At 43.6% G+C, this 13,110-nt stretch overlaps 1 protein-coding gene across 1 annotated transcript in view; it reads left to right on the top strand.

The window, feature by feature from the left end:
- fbxl16 (F-box and leucine-rich repeat protein 16) overlaps positions 1-13,110 on the top strand; it is an 82,428-nt gene that overhangs the window by 40,765 nt on the left and 28,553 nt on the right. The window contains exon 2 of the mRNA XM_080486920.1: positions 3,217-3,931. Within this exon, the coding sequence (XP_080343046.1) occupies positions 3,224-3,931 (708 nt within the window). The 5' untranslated portion in view covers positions 3,217-3,223. The remainder of the gene's footprint in view (positions 1-3,216; positions 3,932-13,110) is intronic.

Genomic DNA, 13,110 nt, shown 5'->3' with positions numbered 1-13,110 from the left:
AAAGATTGGAGGCTCTTATTTTGAAAGCCAGCTCACCCCTAGCCTAGTTAAACACTTAATATCCACTTTGAAGTTTTACATTGTCATTATCAAAAACCAGACTTTTATTTTGAAGGCGTTTGAGGCTTTGATTGTTTGCATGTTAGAAAGTCCAAAGACCCCTTGTTAGCATGTTAGCTCTTCCACTAACCGCATGATAGCTGGTCCACTAACTGCATGTTAGCAAGGCAACAAAGTGCATGTTAGCATGTTAGCTAGTCCACAAATAGCATGTTAGCTAGTTTACCAGTCCATGAATCACACATAAGTATGTTAGCTTGTTAATGTCACAGTGCACATTAGCATGTTAGCTAGTCCTCAAACCGCACATTAGCATATTAGCTTCCTTATGTAGCACATGATAGCAGGTTAGCTAGTCCATGAACCGCATATTAGCAGGTTAGCTAGTCCACAAAGCACACATTAGCATGGTAGCTTGTTGATGTAGCACATGATAGCAGGTCAGCTCATAAACAAGAACTTTCTTGGTATTGAACAATCCTGGGTGTGACTGATGCAACACTGACCTCCAGAGATCAACCTGGTATCATCAGAGTGTGAGAGAGGATGGATTTTATCCACATATTTTGGAAACAACTCATCAGAATACACAGTTTTTGGGCAAATATTTTGATAAAATTAAAAGAGAAGAAAATTAGTTGTCCATCAGTCTGTGTGGGTTTCGAAGGAGTCAGACATAAACTTTAGACACTAGGAGGTGCAGTTTGACGCAGACGCACGATTTTGCTCCATCTGACTCAATGATAAATGTCGCTTGAAATCGCGGGATGTAAAAAAATTCCCTCATTGTTCTCTCTTCGTCAAAAAGCTCATGTTTTATGGAATTTTCCCCTCATGTGCTACATCGTCTTGTTCGGAAGGTTCTTGTCGCTTCTGATCGGCTCGTTTTGTGGCTCAGGTTTAACCACAGTCTCCACTTGTTCGGGGTGTTCTATCAGGGCTGTCTTTGAGGAGACATTTTGGTTTTCCCATGTATTTCAATGAGAGGAGGGAGGCGGACTGAGGCGGAGGGAGGCGGAAGGAGGCGGAGGGAGGCGGAGGGAGGCGGAAGGATGCAGAAGGAGGCGGAGGGATTCAGCTTTCGAAACGTTGATGCCTAATAAAAACTAAACCGTTCGACTAGTCAAAAAGTTAAACTGAATTATTGAGCAGGAGAGTCTCCTCTGTCATTTAATAGTGTTTTGAAGCCAATACGATATTCGCCCTCAGAAGGGTTAGTGTTTGCAAATCTTATTTTGAAAGGCAAATTGCAGACTTCCTGTTTGATTTAGGTCAGGGGTATCAGCATGGGATTTTTTGGTGTTGATGAAACGAACAAGTGAGTTTTGGTTTCATCTCTCTAAGCATTTGAGCATGTTTCAGGGGTCAAATTCATTCTCCCTCAGAGGTAATAGCGTTTGCATGAGGGAGATTTTTTGGGTGAAACTCTTACTTTGAAAGGAATATTCCAGACTTCCTGTTGAATTTAGCTCAGGGGTATCAGTTTTTAGGTCTTGATGAGATGAACAATTGAGTTTTGGTTTTATCTCCCTACGACATTCCGACAGGGTGGTGGCCGTTTTAGTGTTTCTAGGTGGCGCTAGGGAGCACATTTTGGAAATCTGTGGTTCATTGTTTACATTTCCTTAAATTTCTCACCAATCTTGATGTGCGTGCCAAATTTGGTCAACATTTGAGGGTTTTTAGTGGGTCTAATTTGGGCTCAAAAACACGTCAGCAGTCAAAGAAAAAACAATCAGAAACATTACAAACACAAAAGGGTCCTGGCCTTTTGGGCTTGGTACCTAATTATTCCTTGCATTCCAATAGGGTTCTCACACTTTCAGGGCTTGGACCCTCATAAGTAATATCTTCTGACATGCTCTGTGTCTCATTAAGAGAATATATGAAGTAGGTCAGAGATGGATGGTCTTCTAAGATGTTACCATTCTTAAACAGTCTTTTAACATCCACGCCCTGAAGCCCAGCCTTTGCTACAGTATTTTGCCTTCATACACCTTCTGTGCTCTGAACTCTAAGCTATTGTTAAGCAGTTACATTACAAAGACAACAAGAATCTTTTCCTAAATTAAGTATAATTTGGATATTGAATGAAATGTTGACAATTAGTAAGAAATGTCAGAAAATAACTCTTGGCCGCCTTCCATATTATCTTGTTAAACAACCTTTGACAGAAATGAACATCACACAATATGAAGGATTGTTCTGATTCAGTTATTTGTTTGATAGAACCCTCCATTACAAGATGCAGTGAAGCACGGCCTGATGGTACTGTATGTCCACGATGTTTGACAGTGAGGCTTTTAGCATTCTGTAAACAAACTGACACACTGCACATTTTTACATTGGTTTTATGCGTCCATCAATGCAGTCGAACAACAACACTTGTGTTTTTGTGCCTGTTTTCACTAGTGCTCTCTTGTCTTGCTTGTTTGAATTCTTGGGGTATGGTTGAAGCTAAAAGGAGCCCTACTTGGAGGTGAGTGTCACTCAGATGCTCAATAGAACATTCGACTAATCTAAGGGCAACAGGTTCAAGTCCATGTCCAGGCGCTTGGGAAGTATTTACATGTAGTTGTTGAGAAAATTGTTATTATGAACACCTCTGAATGAAGTGATCTTTGATTTGGAGTGGTAGAGGCTCAGATAGTAGTGTGATTGGTGTTTTGTAGGTTGCAGGTTCGATCACCCATCTCCCACTGTGATGGGCTGATCACCTTCATGGCATCTGTACCCAGGCCGGCTGAAAGCTTTGCTGGGGCCCAGGATGAGTGTGTGTGTGTGTGTGTGTGTGTGTGTGTGTGTGTGTGTGTGTGTGTGTGTGTGTGTGTGTGTGTGTGTGTGTGTGTGTGTGTGTGTGTGTGTGTGTGTGTGTGTGTGTGTGTGTGTGTGTGTGTGTGTGTGTGTGTGTGTGTGTGTGTGTGTGTGTGTGTGTGTGTTTGTGTGAGTGAATCATTTTGGGACTGCTGAAACATTGAAAAAAGTGCTACATCGGTAAAATTAATTGACCATTTCGAAGCAAAGTTTATTCAGTATTTATGGTTGGAATTGAAATGTGATTATCTCTTTGTAATCATATTGAATGTTTACTCTGTTAGGTTAAATAATCATTCACACACATTTCAATGATTGATATGATCTGTGCTTTTATCTTAGGTTTCCAATGTTGAACATGTCCGCCCCCAGCGAGCTGAAGTCTCCCTGTGTGACTCGCAACGGTATGGTGAAGTTGCCTCCGAGCCAGCCCAATGGTTTGGGCAGTGCAAGTATCACCAAGGGGACCCCTGCTGCCAAGAATCGCCTGTGCCAGTCCTCCTCCGTCCCCTCAATCCTGCCTCCTCCACCGTCCTCCCTCCCCTACCACCACCATCACCACCTGGACGGCCCCGGCATGCCTCACACCACGACCCCTTTGCTGGCCTCAGACCTGGAGCCCGGAAAGCCTTTGGTGGGCCTGAAGCCATCTCTCCGTCAGTTTCCGCCCCTCACCCTACCGAAACCAATCTTGCTGGAGCGGCAGCTTGTCCTGGATGAGAAGCTGCTCAACCGACTGCTTTGGTATTTCACAACGGCTGAGAAATGTGTGCTCGCCCAGGTTTGCAAGACATGGCGCAAAGTGCTGTACCAGCCCAAGTTCTGGGAGAGTGTGACACCCATCCTGCATGCCAAGGAGTTATATACCTTACTACCTAACGGCGAGAAGGAATTCGTCAGCCTGCAGGCCTTCGCCCTGCGTGGTTTCCAGTCTTTCTGCTTAGTGGGGGTGTCAGACCTGGACATTTGTGAGTTCATTGATAACTACCCGCTGTCCAAGAAAGGCGTTCGCTCAGTCAGTCTGAAGAGGTCCACCATTACAGACGCTGGTTTGGAGGTAAGTCATGATGCATTGAGAAGATGTGGTAATCGCTTCTTTTATCTTTGATTACCATTTTTATTTTTTGACTTGCCTTTGGTTTTGTTTGCTGTTGACACAAACCCAACACATATTTTTAGTGTACTTGTTGTCTTAAAGAAAGTAGTATGATATCACCGCTGCTGTAGTTCTGCTCCAGGCTCCTCTTGTTGGCAGGAGTTTTGGAGTTACTGTTATCCTTCTACTTTCTCTCAGCAGAGATAATAGCTCATACAATGAAAGAAACTGAGCTTTGACACTATTTCGTGGAAAGTTGTTAATGTCAAAGGTGTTAATACATACAGTTTATCCAAATCATTTCAAGGGATCAGGTTATAAGTCGTTCACGTACAGACTAAAATACTTCAGCTGTTAGCTTTGCTTATTTTGCATAATAGAGGTATTGCATAGCAACAAAACCGTTTTAGATCAGACCGATTGAGGTTTAGTCCTTTGTGGTCACGTTCCTGCATATCTTTGATGTCTCAGTAAATGGTAAATTGACTTCACTTAATAGTGATTTTCAACTGCGTGAGCAGTCCTAAAGCACCTTACATTGTTAATCACATTCACCCATTCACCAATGGAGGCTGCAGCCATGCAAGGCACTGTAAATCGATTGGGAGTACAGTGCTAAAGGACACTTCAGCATGTGGACAGGTGGAGATGGGAATCAAACTTCCGATTTGGAGACGACCACTCGACCAACCAAGCCATGCCGCCCCTCAGAAGTCATTATAATACAGTCATAATATAGCTGGAGGGCTGTGGATCATGTAAAAAAAAACCAAAAAAAAACATGTTAAGACATTGCACTATCTACATCAGAGCTGAGAAACTGCTTCTGAACCTGAGGTTGTATGCTGCAGAACCTGGTACAGTGCCAGAGCACCACAGCAGCCCTTGAACTCTGGATTCTCACAGATGAGAGACAGTTCTGTCCTGAGCTTTGCCTTGCTCAGGATGGGATATGCCCTCACAGTGGCATTCAGAGCCTCCACAGGAAATGTATGGCAGTAGAGCAGTGTGGCGCTCACAAGGTGGTGGATTGTGTTGCTGATCTCCCTAGACAGCTTCTGCTTCTCCTCTCCTCCCAAGGCCCTCCTTGGTCTTGTGGTTCCTGTCGCTGCTTCCTGCTGCTGTTGAGAGGAGTCTCTGAGGACAGACAGATCAACAGTGTGAGCACAGGACAATATGAGTGGCTGGTAGCATTTAGAAAAAGAGAAGAAGATGCTCATTTCAAAACACTAATATATATGTAGCTATTAGTAATAATAGTATCGTGCTTTACTTTATGCACATACAGTTGTCAGCCACTGAATTAAATCAACCTGTGCAATCCAATTCAATCAAAACAAAAGCTGCTATAACTTCTGCTTTTACAAAGTTTATACATGTTCAGCTTTGACATGGTCAGAAAAGTGATCATTCTACTTTATCTTTATTATTGATGTTGCAGTGGGTGGTGGTGGTGGTGGTGTACTGATTGTTTCTACTATTTTGTATGTTAATGGGTTGGATAAAATATTTGGAACACCAGTCAATATAATGTACTCTAATACTCCACAATCACCCACTATGACCTCAGTAATAGAAAAAGTAGAATTATCACCTTATTGACATCAACAAACACTGAAAATGTATAAATGATATTGAAGCAGATTTGATAGCAGAGCTATTGTTTTGGATTGTATTAAGTTGCACATGTTTACCTAATAAAGGGGCCAGTGAGAGTATTTCTTCATGACAAGGTTCAGTATTTTATCTTACCTTATGACCTGCATACTGCTTGTGAAGCTCTGGAGCACGCTTGATGAAGACTGCCTCAGTGTCCTTCTTCTGCAGCTGCTGGTACAGCATGTCAACGTGAGGCATGATGTGATGAAACAGCTGTCCTCATCCTGCAGCAGCTTCAGGAAGCCAGAGGCCTCCCTCACTGTGGTGCTGTCAAATGAACCCGATGTCCTGATGGAGTCAAAACACGTCATGAGGTCATCGAGGTTCCCCTGCACAGTGTTGACGATCCTGCTGATGAAGTTCCATCTTGTTGATGAAGCTCTTGGCAGCCTTCTTTCAACAATCTGGTCAAGTATGCTGGTGCCTTTTGGTGACCGGGTAAAAACAGTTGCAATACCGAACAGGTCCGAAAGGAAAACTCTCACTGCTGGGAGGTGAGAAGTGGCCTGCTGCATGATCACGTTCAGCTGATGTGCATAGTGATGCACATAATGGGCATTTTTTAAAATGTGCACACACCTTCTGCTGCACACCAGCCCGCTCTCCCCTCATCACATCGGCTCCATCATATGCTTGCACAATGAGTTTCTCTCTCTAACCTTCAGCAAAAAGACCGCTCAGTCTGTCCAGAAGCACGCGAGCAATCGACTCAGATGTTGCATCCATAACAGGCAGAACCTCAGAGAAACGCTCCTGCACCGCGTGCTTTGAGTCCATGTATCTCGACACCAGCACCAGCTGTGTCTGTGTTGACACGTCGGTTGTCTCATCCGCTTGAATGGAAACAAATTTAGTGGACTTGACCTCCTCCGTGATATGACCGCCAGCATGCTTCCCAGGAGCTCATTCTGCACTTTCTTTGACGTGCCCTTGAAAACTGTGGCCATTATCAGGTGCCCCTCAAACGCCTCATCCAGCGAAGCCACCAAGTCAAACAAACCACGAAAAATGTCCTGGGTTGTTGGAGCTCAAGCTTCAAGGTTCAAGGTTTTTTATTCGTCATTTAAATTGTACTTACTACAAGAAATGAACTAGTGTACTCCTTGGTTAAAAGCAGTGTAAAAACAGGGAATAAATACATAAAAGAGTACAGGCAGATAAGAATAAATTAGAAGTAAAATAGTGTCCTCGTCAGTTAAGACCATTATAAAAACAGGACATAAAAGACAGAACAAGAGTGCAGGTAATCAGACAGGCATTCCACATGGTCAGAAGCAAAGTGCAGTCAAGGTGCAGACAGTTCTTAGTCCTTTAGTCCTTTTCCATTCAGTGTTCTCACTGCCTGGGGGAAGAACCTTCGTAGGAGCCTGGTGGTCCTGCACCGGATGCTCCAGGGACAACCGTCCACGAGAAGGGTGGGGAGTGTCCCTGATGACTGCTGCTGCCCTGCTGATGCAGCGTCTCTTAGAAGTGTCCAGCAGCGTTGGGAGTGGGACACCTAAAATCTTGCTGGCTGTTCTCACCAGCCTGTTCAGCTGCTGCGTCTCATATTCAGTGCAGCTGAAAACCAGGAGATGAGGTGGTAGGTCAGGTCCACGGTGCCCCTGCAGAAAGTGGTCAGGTGGATGGGAGGGAGACCAGCCTTCCTCAGTCTCCTGACCACATGCAGTCTCTGCTGGGCTTTCTTGGTGATGGCAGCAGTGTTGGTGGTGTAGAACGGATCCTCTGCCAAATGAATGCCGAGGTACTTGATACTGCTCACCCTCACTTTCGTCTTTGCCTCGCAAAGCGAACTCAAACACTCCACAGAACTTGACACAGTCCATGAGGCGGGCTCGGATGTGTCGGTTCTTGCTCACCTCATCGTTGTGAACCGTAAGCCTGTAGCTCTCATCCAGCTGTGTTGTGATGTTCACCCACCCAAATGTAGAAAACTGTCCATGTGGGTCTTAGAGGACTCGTGTTTCTTCACCTTTTCAGACAGATGATGCATGTCGGTGACTCCTGGATTTGTCCATGTGGGGGTGTCTGCCGTGCTCCATCAGGGTGAAACAATGTGCAGGTGTAGCAGAGTAATACATTTGCTGCTTCACAACCTGCTAGCCAGGTTTTCCGCTCATACCAGCTCCATGAAACCCCCGGTGATATGATTTCCCTCCTTTGGTAGACACTTGTTTTATCAGGGAGGTCCTAATTGTTTCATTGCCAATTTAACTTCAGTACTACGACGACTGAAAGGGACTTCTTTCAATGAAAGGATGGCGTTGCTCTGTACACTCACTGACATACTGACCTCCAACGTGACGAGCGCGGTGCCGTGGCTTAGCTACGCTGGCTATGCTCACGTTCGGTATGACGTAAGCACGTTAGGGCGAACCCTCCCGGAGCCCATAAGGAATGCATTGCAACAACTGAAATCTGAAAAAAAAGATTTTACATTAGAGTCTATGGGAGCAATCTGGGTGATTTTCAATTGACTGAGGTTGCCCTCAAGGGGCGGTACTTCATGGAGCACAGCCCTGCACTGATTGGACAATGACATATTAAGCACCTCAAACTGTCTAGAAGTGTCACAGCCCTGTAACACCGTAGAAGAATATGTTAGAAAAAAATCCCTCTTTTTTCCCCTTTGGTGGGGCGTCGCCTGATCGCCCTAATGAATGAACTGGACCCACTGCCATAACTGATGAAAATAACATTTTAGAGCAGAGGTGTCCAATTGACACCCTGAGGGGCAAAATATTTATATATATTTATATAATAGTTATTATTATGGATGCACCAATACCACTTTTTTAAGGACTAGTACAGATACAAGTACTAACATTTAGCTACTTGCCGAAACATACTGATACAGATACTTATTAATTGTCATTAGGCCTAATTCATACTCCATGTGTAAACAATACGCAAAGGCTATGTGTTGCCACTGTAGGGATTTCTTATGTCATAAGGATCACGTGGTACCATTTATGTTGGGTTATGGCAGTTTGGCTATGGATTTGGCTAATGATTAATAATTATTGAAGATAGTTAGATAGTAGAAAATGTAATCTGATCTGTATCAGATGCAGTGGTGGCTGGTGATAAATTTCTTAGGTAGGGCTTTTCATTATTATTAGATTTCAGCCAATATTAACTTTACTTAAATAAGTGCATTTATAAACCACATTACAACAATCTTGCCTTTTTTAGATTGAGAGAGGCGCCCTGGTGATGAAACATTCTAGTTCTTTTAAACAGCTAGTGAATGGAGAGCACTTATAGGACTCTTTTATTAACATACTTGTAAACAAATAGAACCAGATGCTTCATTAATCCTTTTTAGAAAATGAATGTGTTTTGGGTCTGGTTTACTGGAAATAAGTTAGTCTGAGTTTAGTGAAAAGAAAAGGTTTATGGGGTATATTTTCAAACAACACATCAATCCATGCAGCGTACAGCAACACAGATGAAAGCAGCCCAGCAAAATGTTAAGGTGACGACACACCATGGAAAACAAAAATAAACACCCCTTTAGAATATTCATTTTTGTCACACCTTTCTTTTGTTTTGTTTTTTCTTTCCCCTTGTCCTGTTGGGCAGCTTGACCAAACAACATGATGTGATCTAGAACCTTCTGGAGTCAGAACCGTTTTGGCTCTTGAACAGGAAGAGACCTGGAGTCTCCTCCTGTTGCTGCTTTATTAGAAGTTGGTATGGCTGCTGGACACGACCGGGGGGGAACGCTCAGAGAGAGAGAGAAGAGAAGAGAAGAGAAGAGAAGAGAAGAGAAGAGAGAAGATTGAGGGGAGAGATGGAGAGAGGGGTGGGGGGGGATAACATACAATACCCTTGTTGTGCTACATATATTATTTGCAGTTATCACACTGATCCAAATAGTTTTCAACTGTTATTAGATTAAACCAGCCTGAGCAGCTCTATCTAGACAGTAAGATGATTTTCAAGATTAAACCAGCCTGAGCAGCTCTATCTAGACAGTAAGATGATTTCCTAGATTAAACCAGCCTGAGCAGCTCTATCTAGACAGTAACATGAAGCAGGAACATGAACATGTTGATCTATTGATTAGTGACCGTAGTCACTCATGTACTGCTGGACTATGTCTGTGGATTTCCAGTGTCGGTGTTTGCTGCTTTACTAACTCTGTGTACTTGTGGATTGAGGACCTTGTTGAGGACTCCTCCCACTATCAGTGTTTTGTCAGAGTGTGTTGAGAGGGTGGTGAAGAAGTTATGATCACACCTTCAAATAATTGTACGCACAGTGCGTCCAGGATTCCGGCTAGCGCGCCACTGCACACACACACACACACACACACACACACACACACACACACACACACACACACACACACACACACACACACACACACACACACACAGCAAACACAGTTCAGGGCCCATTGTTAGTTTGTTAGCGCGAACAAATTTTGACAGTATTAGTTTATTTATACATTTTATATATTAAAAAAATGTATCCTTTTGCTTCCACCAGGGGGGGCGCCGCCCTCTATAGACCATTCACCTTTGTGCTCAGTAATAAGACAGCAAGTATGATTCCAAAAATTATATTTATTTACAATAAAAACAAATAAAACACAGATTGTATCTACCTAATACAGCTTGGTGTGTGTGCGCGTCAGTCTGTGTGTGTGTGTGCGTGCGTGCGTGCGTGCGTGCATGCGTGTGCGTGTGTGGGGGGGGGGTAGAAAATCGCGTTTGTGACGTGTGATGGAACTACAAAACAAGATGGCGGCTTCCAATCAGCTCCAATCAGAATGGAGGTTACCAGAGAGCAGGACCGCTGTCCTCGGTCTCCACCACGTGTTGGAGAACAATCAGCTCCAATCAGAATGGAGGTTACCAGAGAGCAGGAAGGCTGTCCTCGGTCTCCACCACGTGTTGGAGAACAATAGAACATGGAAGCTAGTCTGTAGCGTCCGTTTCCAGAGAGTCTCTTTTAAAGGAACATTTCTAAAATGAGTTGATGTGAATGTGATTTGCTTTGTAAAACGTCAAGAGATGTCAGCTCATGTTCAGTTTCTGTGTGATGTTGTCTTTGATTAAATTACCCAGGAGAATATTGGCAGACACACTATTTGATATGGCCATAGTGCCCATGTGCAGTAGCAGCATTTTCCACCATTGCCACAGAGACAGGCCCCAAGCATTTTCAAAAAGTTGTTCAGTGGCTCCAAGCACCGTGGTCATGTAAACAGACAGCCAAAATGAAAAACAACAACCGAAACAGGCAACAAAGTTTTCGCGTTTTCATGTAAACAGAAAGCATCGTCCCACTGAAGGACTGTTTCTACAAACTGGATCAACTTACTTCTCAATAATGTTTCAACAGGCACCTGAGTGACATTTCACAGTTGTTAGTGTTCATGTTTGAAAGTGCTTGCCCCCTTCATGCTCGAATGGATCATTTACTACACTGGAAAGCAGACATGCATCACGCCACTTGTGACGTTATCTCACCATCGAAGATTTCAACATAGAAAATGTAATAAATTCACAACACTTCATCAATGAAGACTTTTGCTACATCTTTATTTGCCACTAATCAATCTACTTCATCACCTTTGTCCCCTTGTCTCACAGACGTGAGCAGCAAAGTTTAGAAAAAGCCTTTCAATGACTGGTTGTTTGATTAGTGCTATGATCACACTGCAGGCAAATGTGACCCGATTCATTTTTTGCTCACAAGTGACACATATCCCATCACGGTTTTGTGACCACTGCAATTCCAATTTGTGCACAGCAGACACAGAACTCAATCATATGTCTTAAATGGATTTCACATATCTTGCTTTTCAACTGCTTTGCACTAGTCATATTCACATTCACACACCAGTGGAGGCGGCTGCCAATGAGGGGTTCAGTGCTCAAGGACACTTGGATGTGTGGACAGGTGCAGATGGAAATCGAACCTGCAACCTTCTGATTGGGAGATGACCACACTACCAACCGAGCCACAGTGACCTGTCTGTCATCTGATGTCTTTCTTTCTTTGGTGCAATTTAATGGAGGGGGTATTACAATAACTTAAACTTCAGCCTAAACCCTTCGGTTTTCCTCTTTCTTTGTTTTTCTACTTGCTGTTGCATTTTTTGTTGCTGCATTTTGTATTTGGTTGCCCAAATAAACTATTACTACTACTAAAGGAGTCATCACCTCACGTATCCAGTCTCCCTATAAATCAGTCTTTGAATCAATTTTTAAATCGTTCTGACCCTTTTTCACACCGCAGCTTCCTCTCATGAGTGTACATACAAGATTTTACGGCACGTGTGATTGACCGCAGGAACTGTCATTCATGATGATGTGGTTCAAAGGTCATACGCTGCTAATGGCTAAAAACAATGAAATAAAAAACAATGGTGGAGTCATCTACAAACATCCACACCGCAGAATAACTTACCCTGGAAATTTGAAATGAAATACAGCATCGTCTGTAAATCACATGCAGTTCAACGTTTATACTAGTCACTGCTAAGGTTAGCGCCAGCGCCTAACCCAGGGGGAGGCGACCTTCAACACTCAGACATTTGGACCCGTTTCCCACTGAGCAGAAACTCTGGAAGCCCAAAACCCTCTTGACATGAAGATAACACGGCATATATTGGTTTTTACCTGTTTGCTATGTATTAAAAAAAACTGTGAAATAGCCCTTGATAAATAAAAAGAATAAACAAAGCCACGTCTTTAAAATTAACCAAAGATAACTAATTAAATAATGCAACGTTCAGGACACTGTCAGGGTCCGAGGACAACCCAAAAGCAGACTCGCACACAGAACTGGTGTTTTCAGGTTTATTTGGATGGTCAAAGCAAACGAATATCAGTTTATCCAGCCGTTAACGTCAATTCAATTCACTTTTATTTGTAAAGCTCTAAATCACATCAACAAACATCTCAGAACCTCTTACAATGATAGAGAACCACAGAACCCAACTAAACCTTCCAGAACCTCTTACAATGATAGAGAACAACAGAACCCAACTAAACCTTCCAGAACCTCTTACAATGATAGAGAACAACAGAACCCAACTAAACCTTCCAGAGCAGCAGATGGAACAAGCAACAGAGGAAACCAGGAAGAACTCCCTCTCAGGAAGAACAGTTCATAAGAAGTCCCTCTTCAGGAAGAAAGGGGGCGGAGCCTAGACTCTGGAAGGGCGGAGCCTAGACTCTGGAAGGGGGGGGGGGGGGGGGGGGGCATCCGCCTTGACCGGTTGGGGGGAGAAGTACATGGGATAGGACAGGGAGAGAGAGGAATAGAAGAGGGAGAGAGAGAGGAATAGAAGAGGGAGAGAGAGGAATAGAAGAGAGAGAGAGAGAGGAATAGAAGAGGGAGAGGAATAGAAGAGGGAGAGAGAGAGGAATAGAAGAGGGAGAGAGAGAGAGGAATAGAAGAGGGGGAGAGAGAGGAATAGAAGAGGGAGAGAGAGAGGAATAGAAGAGAGAGAGAGAGAG

Source organism: Lipophrys pholis (assembly GCF_963383615.2).
Source record: "Lipophrys pholis genome assembly, chromosome: 19".
In the NCBI taxonomy this organism is placed as follows: domain Eukaryota; kingdom Metazoa; phylum Chordata; class Actinopteri; order Blenniiformes; family Blenniidae; genus Lipophrys; species Lipophrys pholis.
Note: the sequence above shows the minus strand (reverse complement) of the source record. Positions and strands in the feature narration are given on the sequence as shown.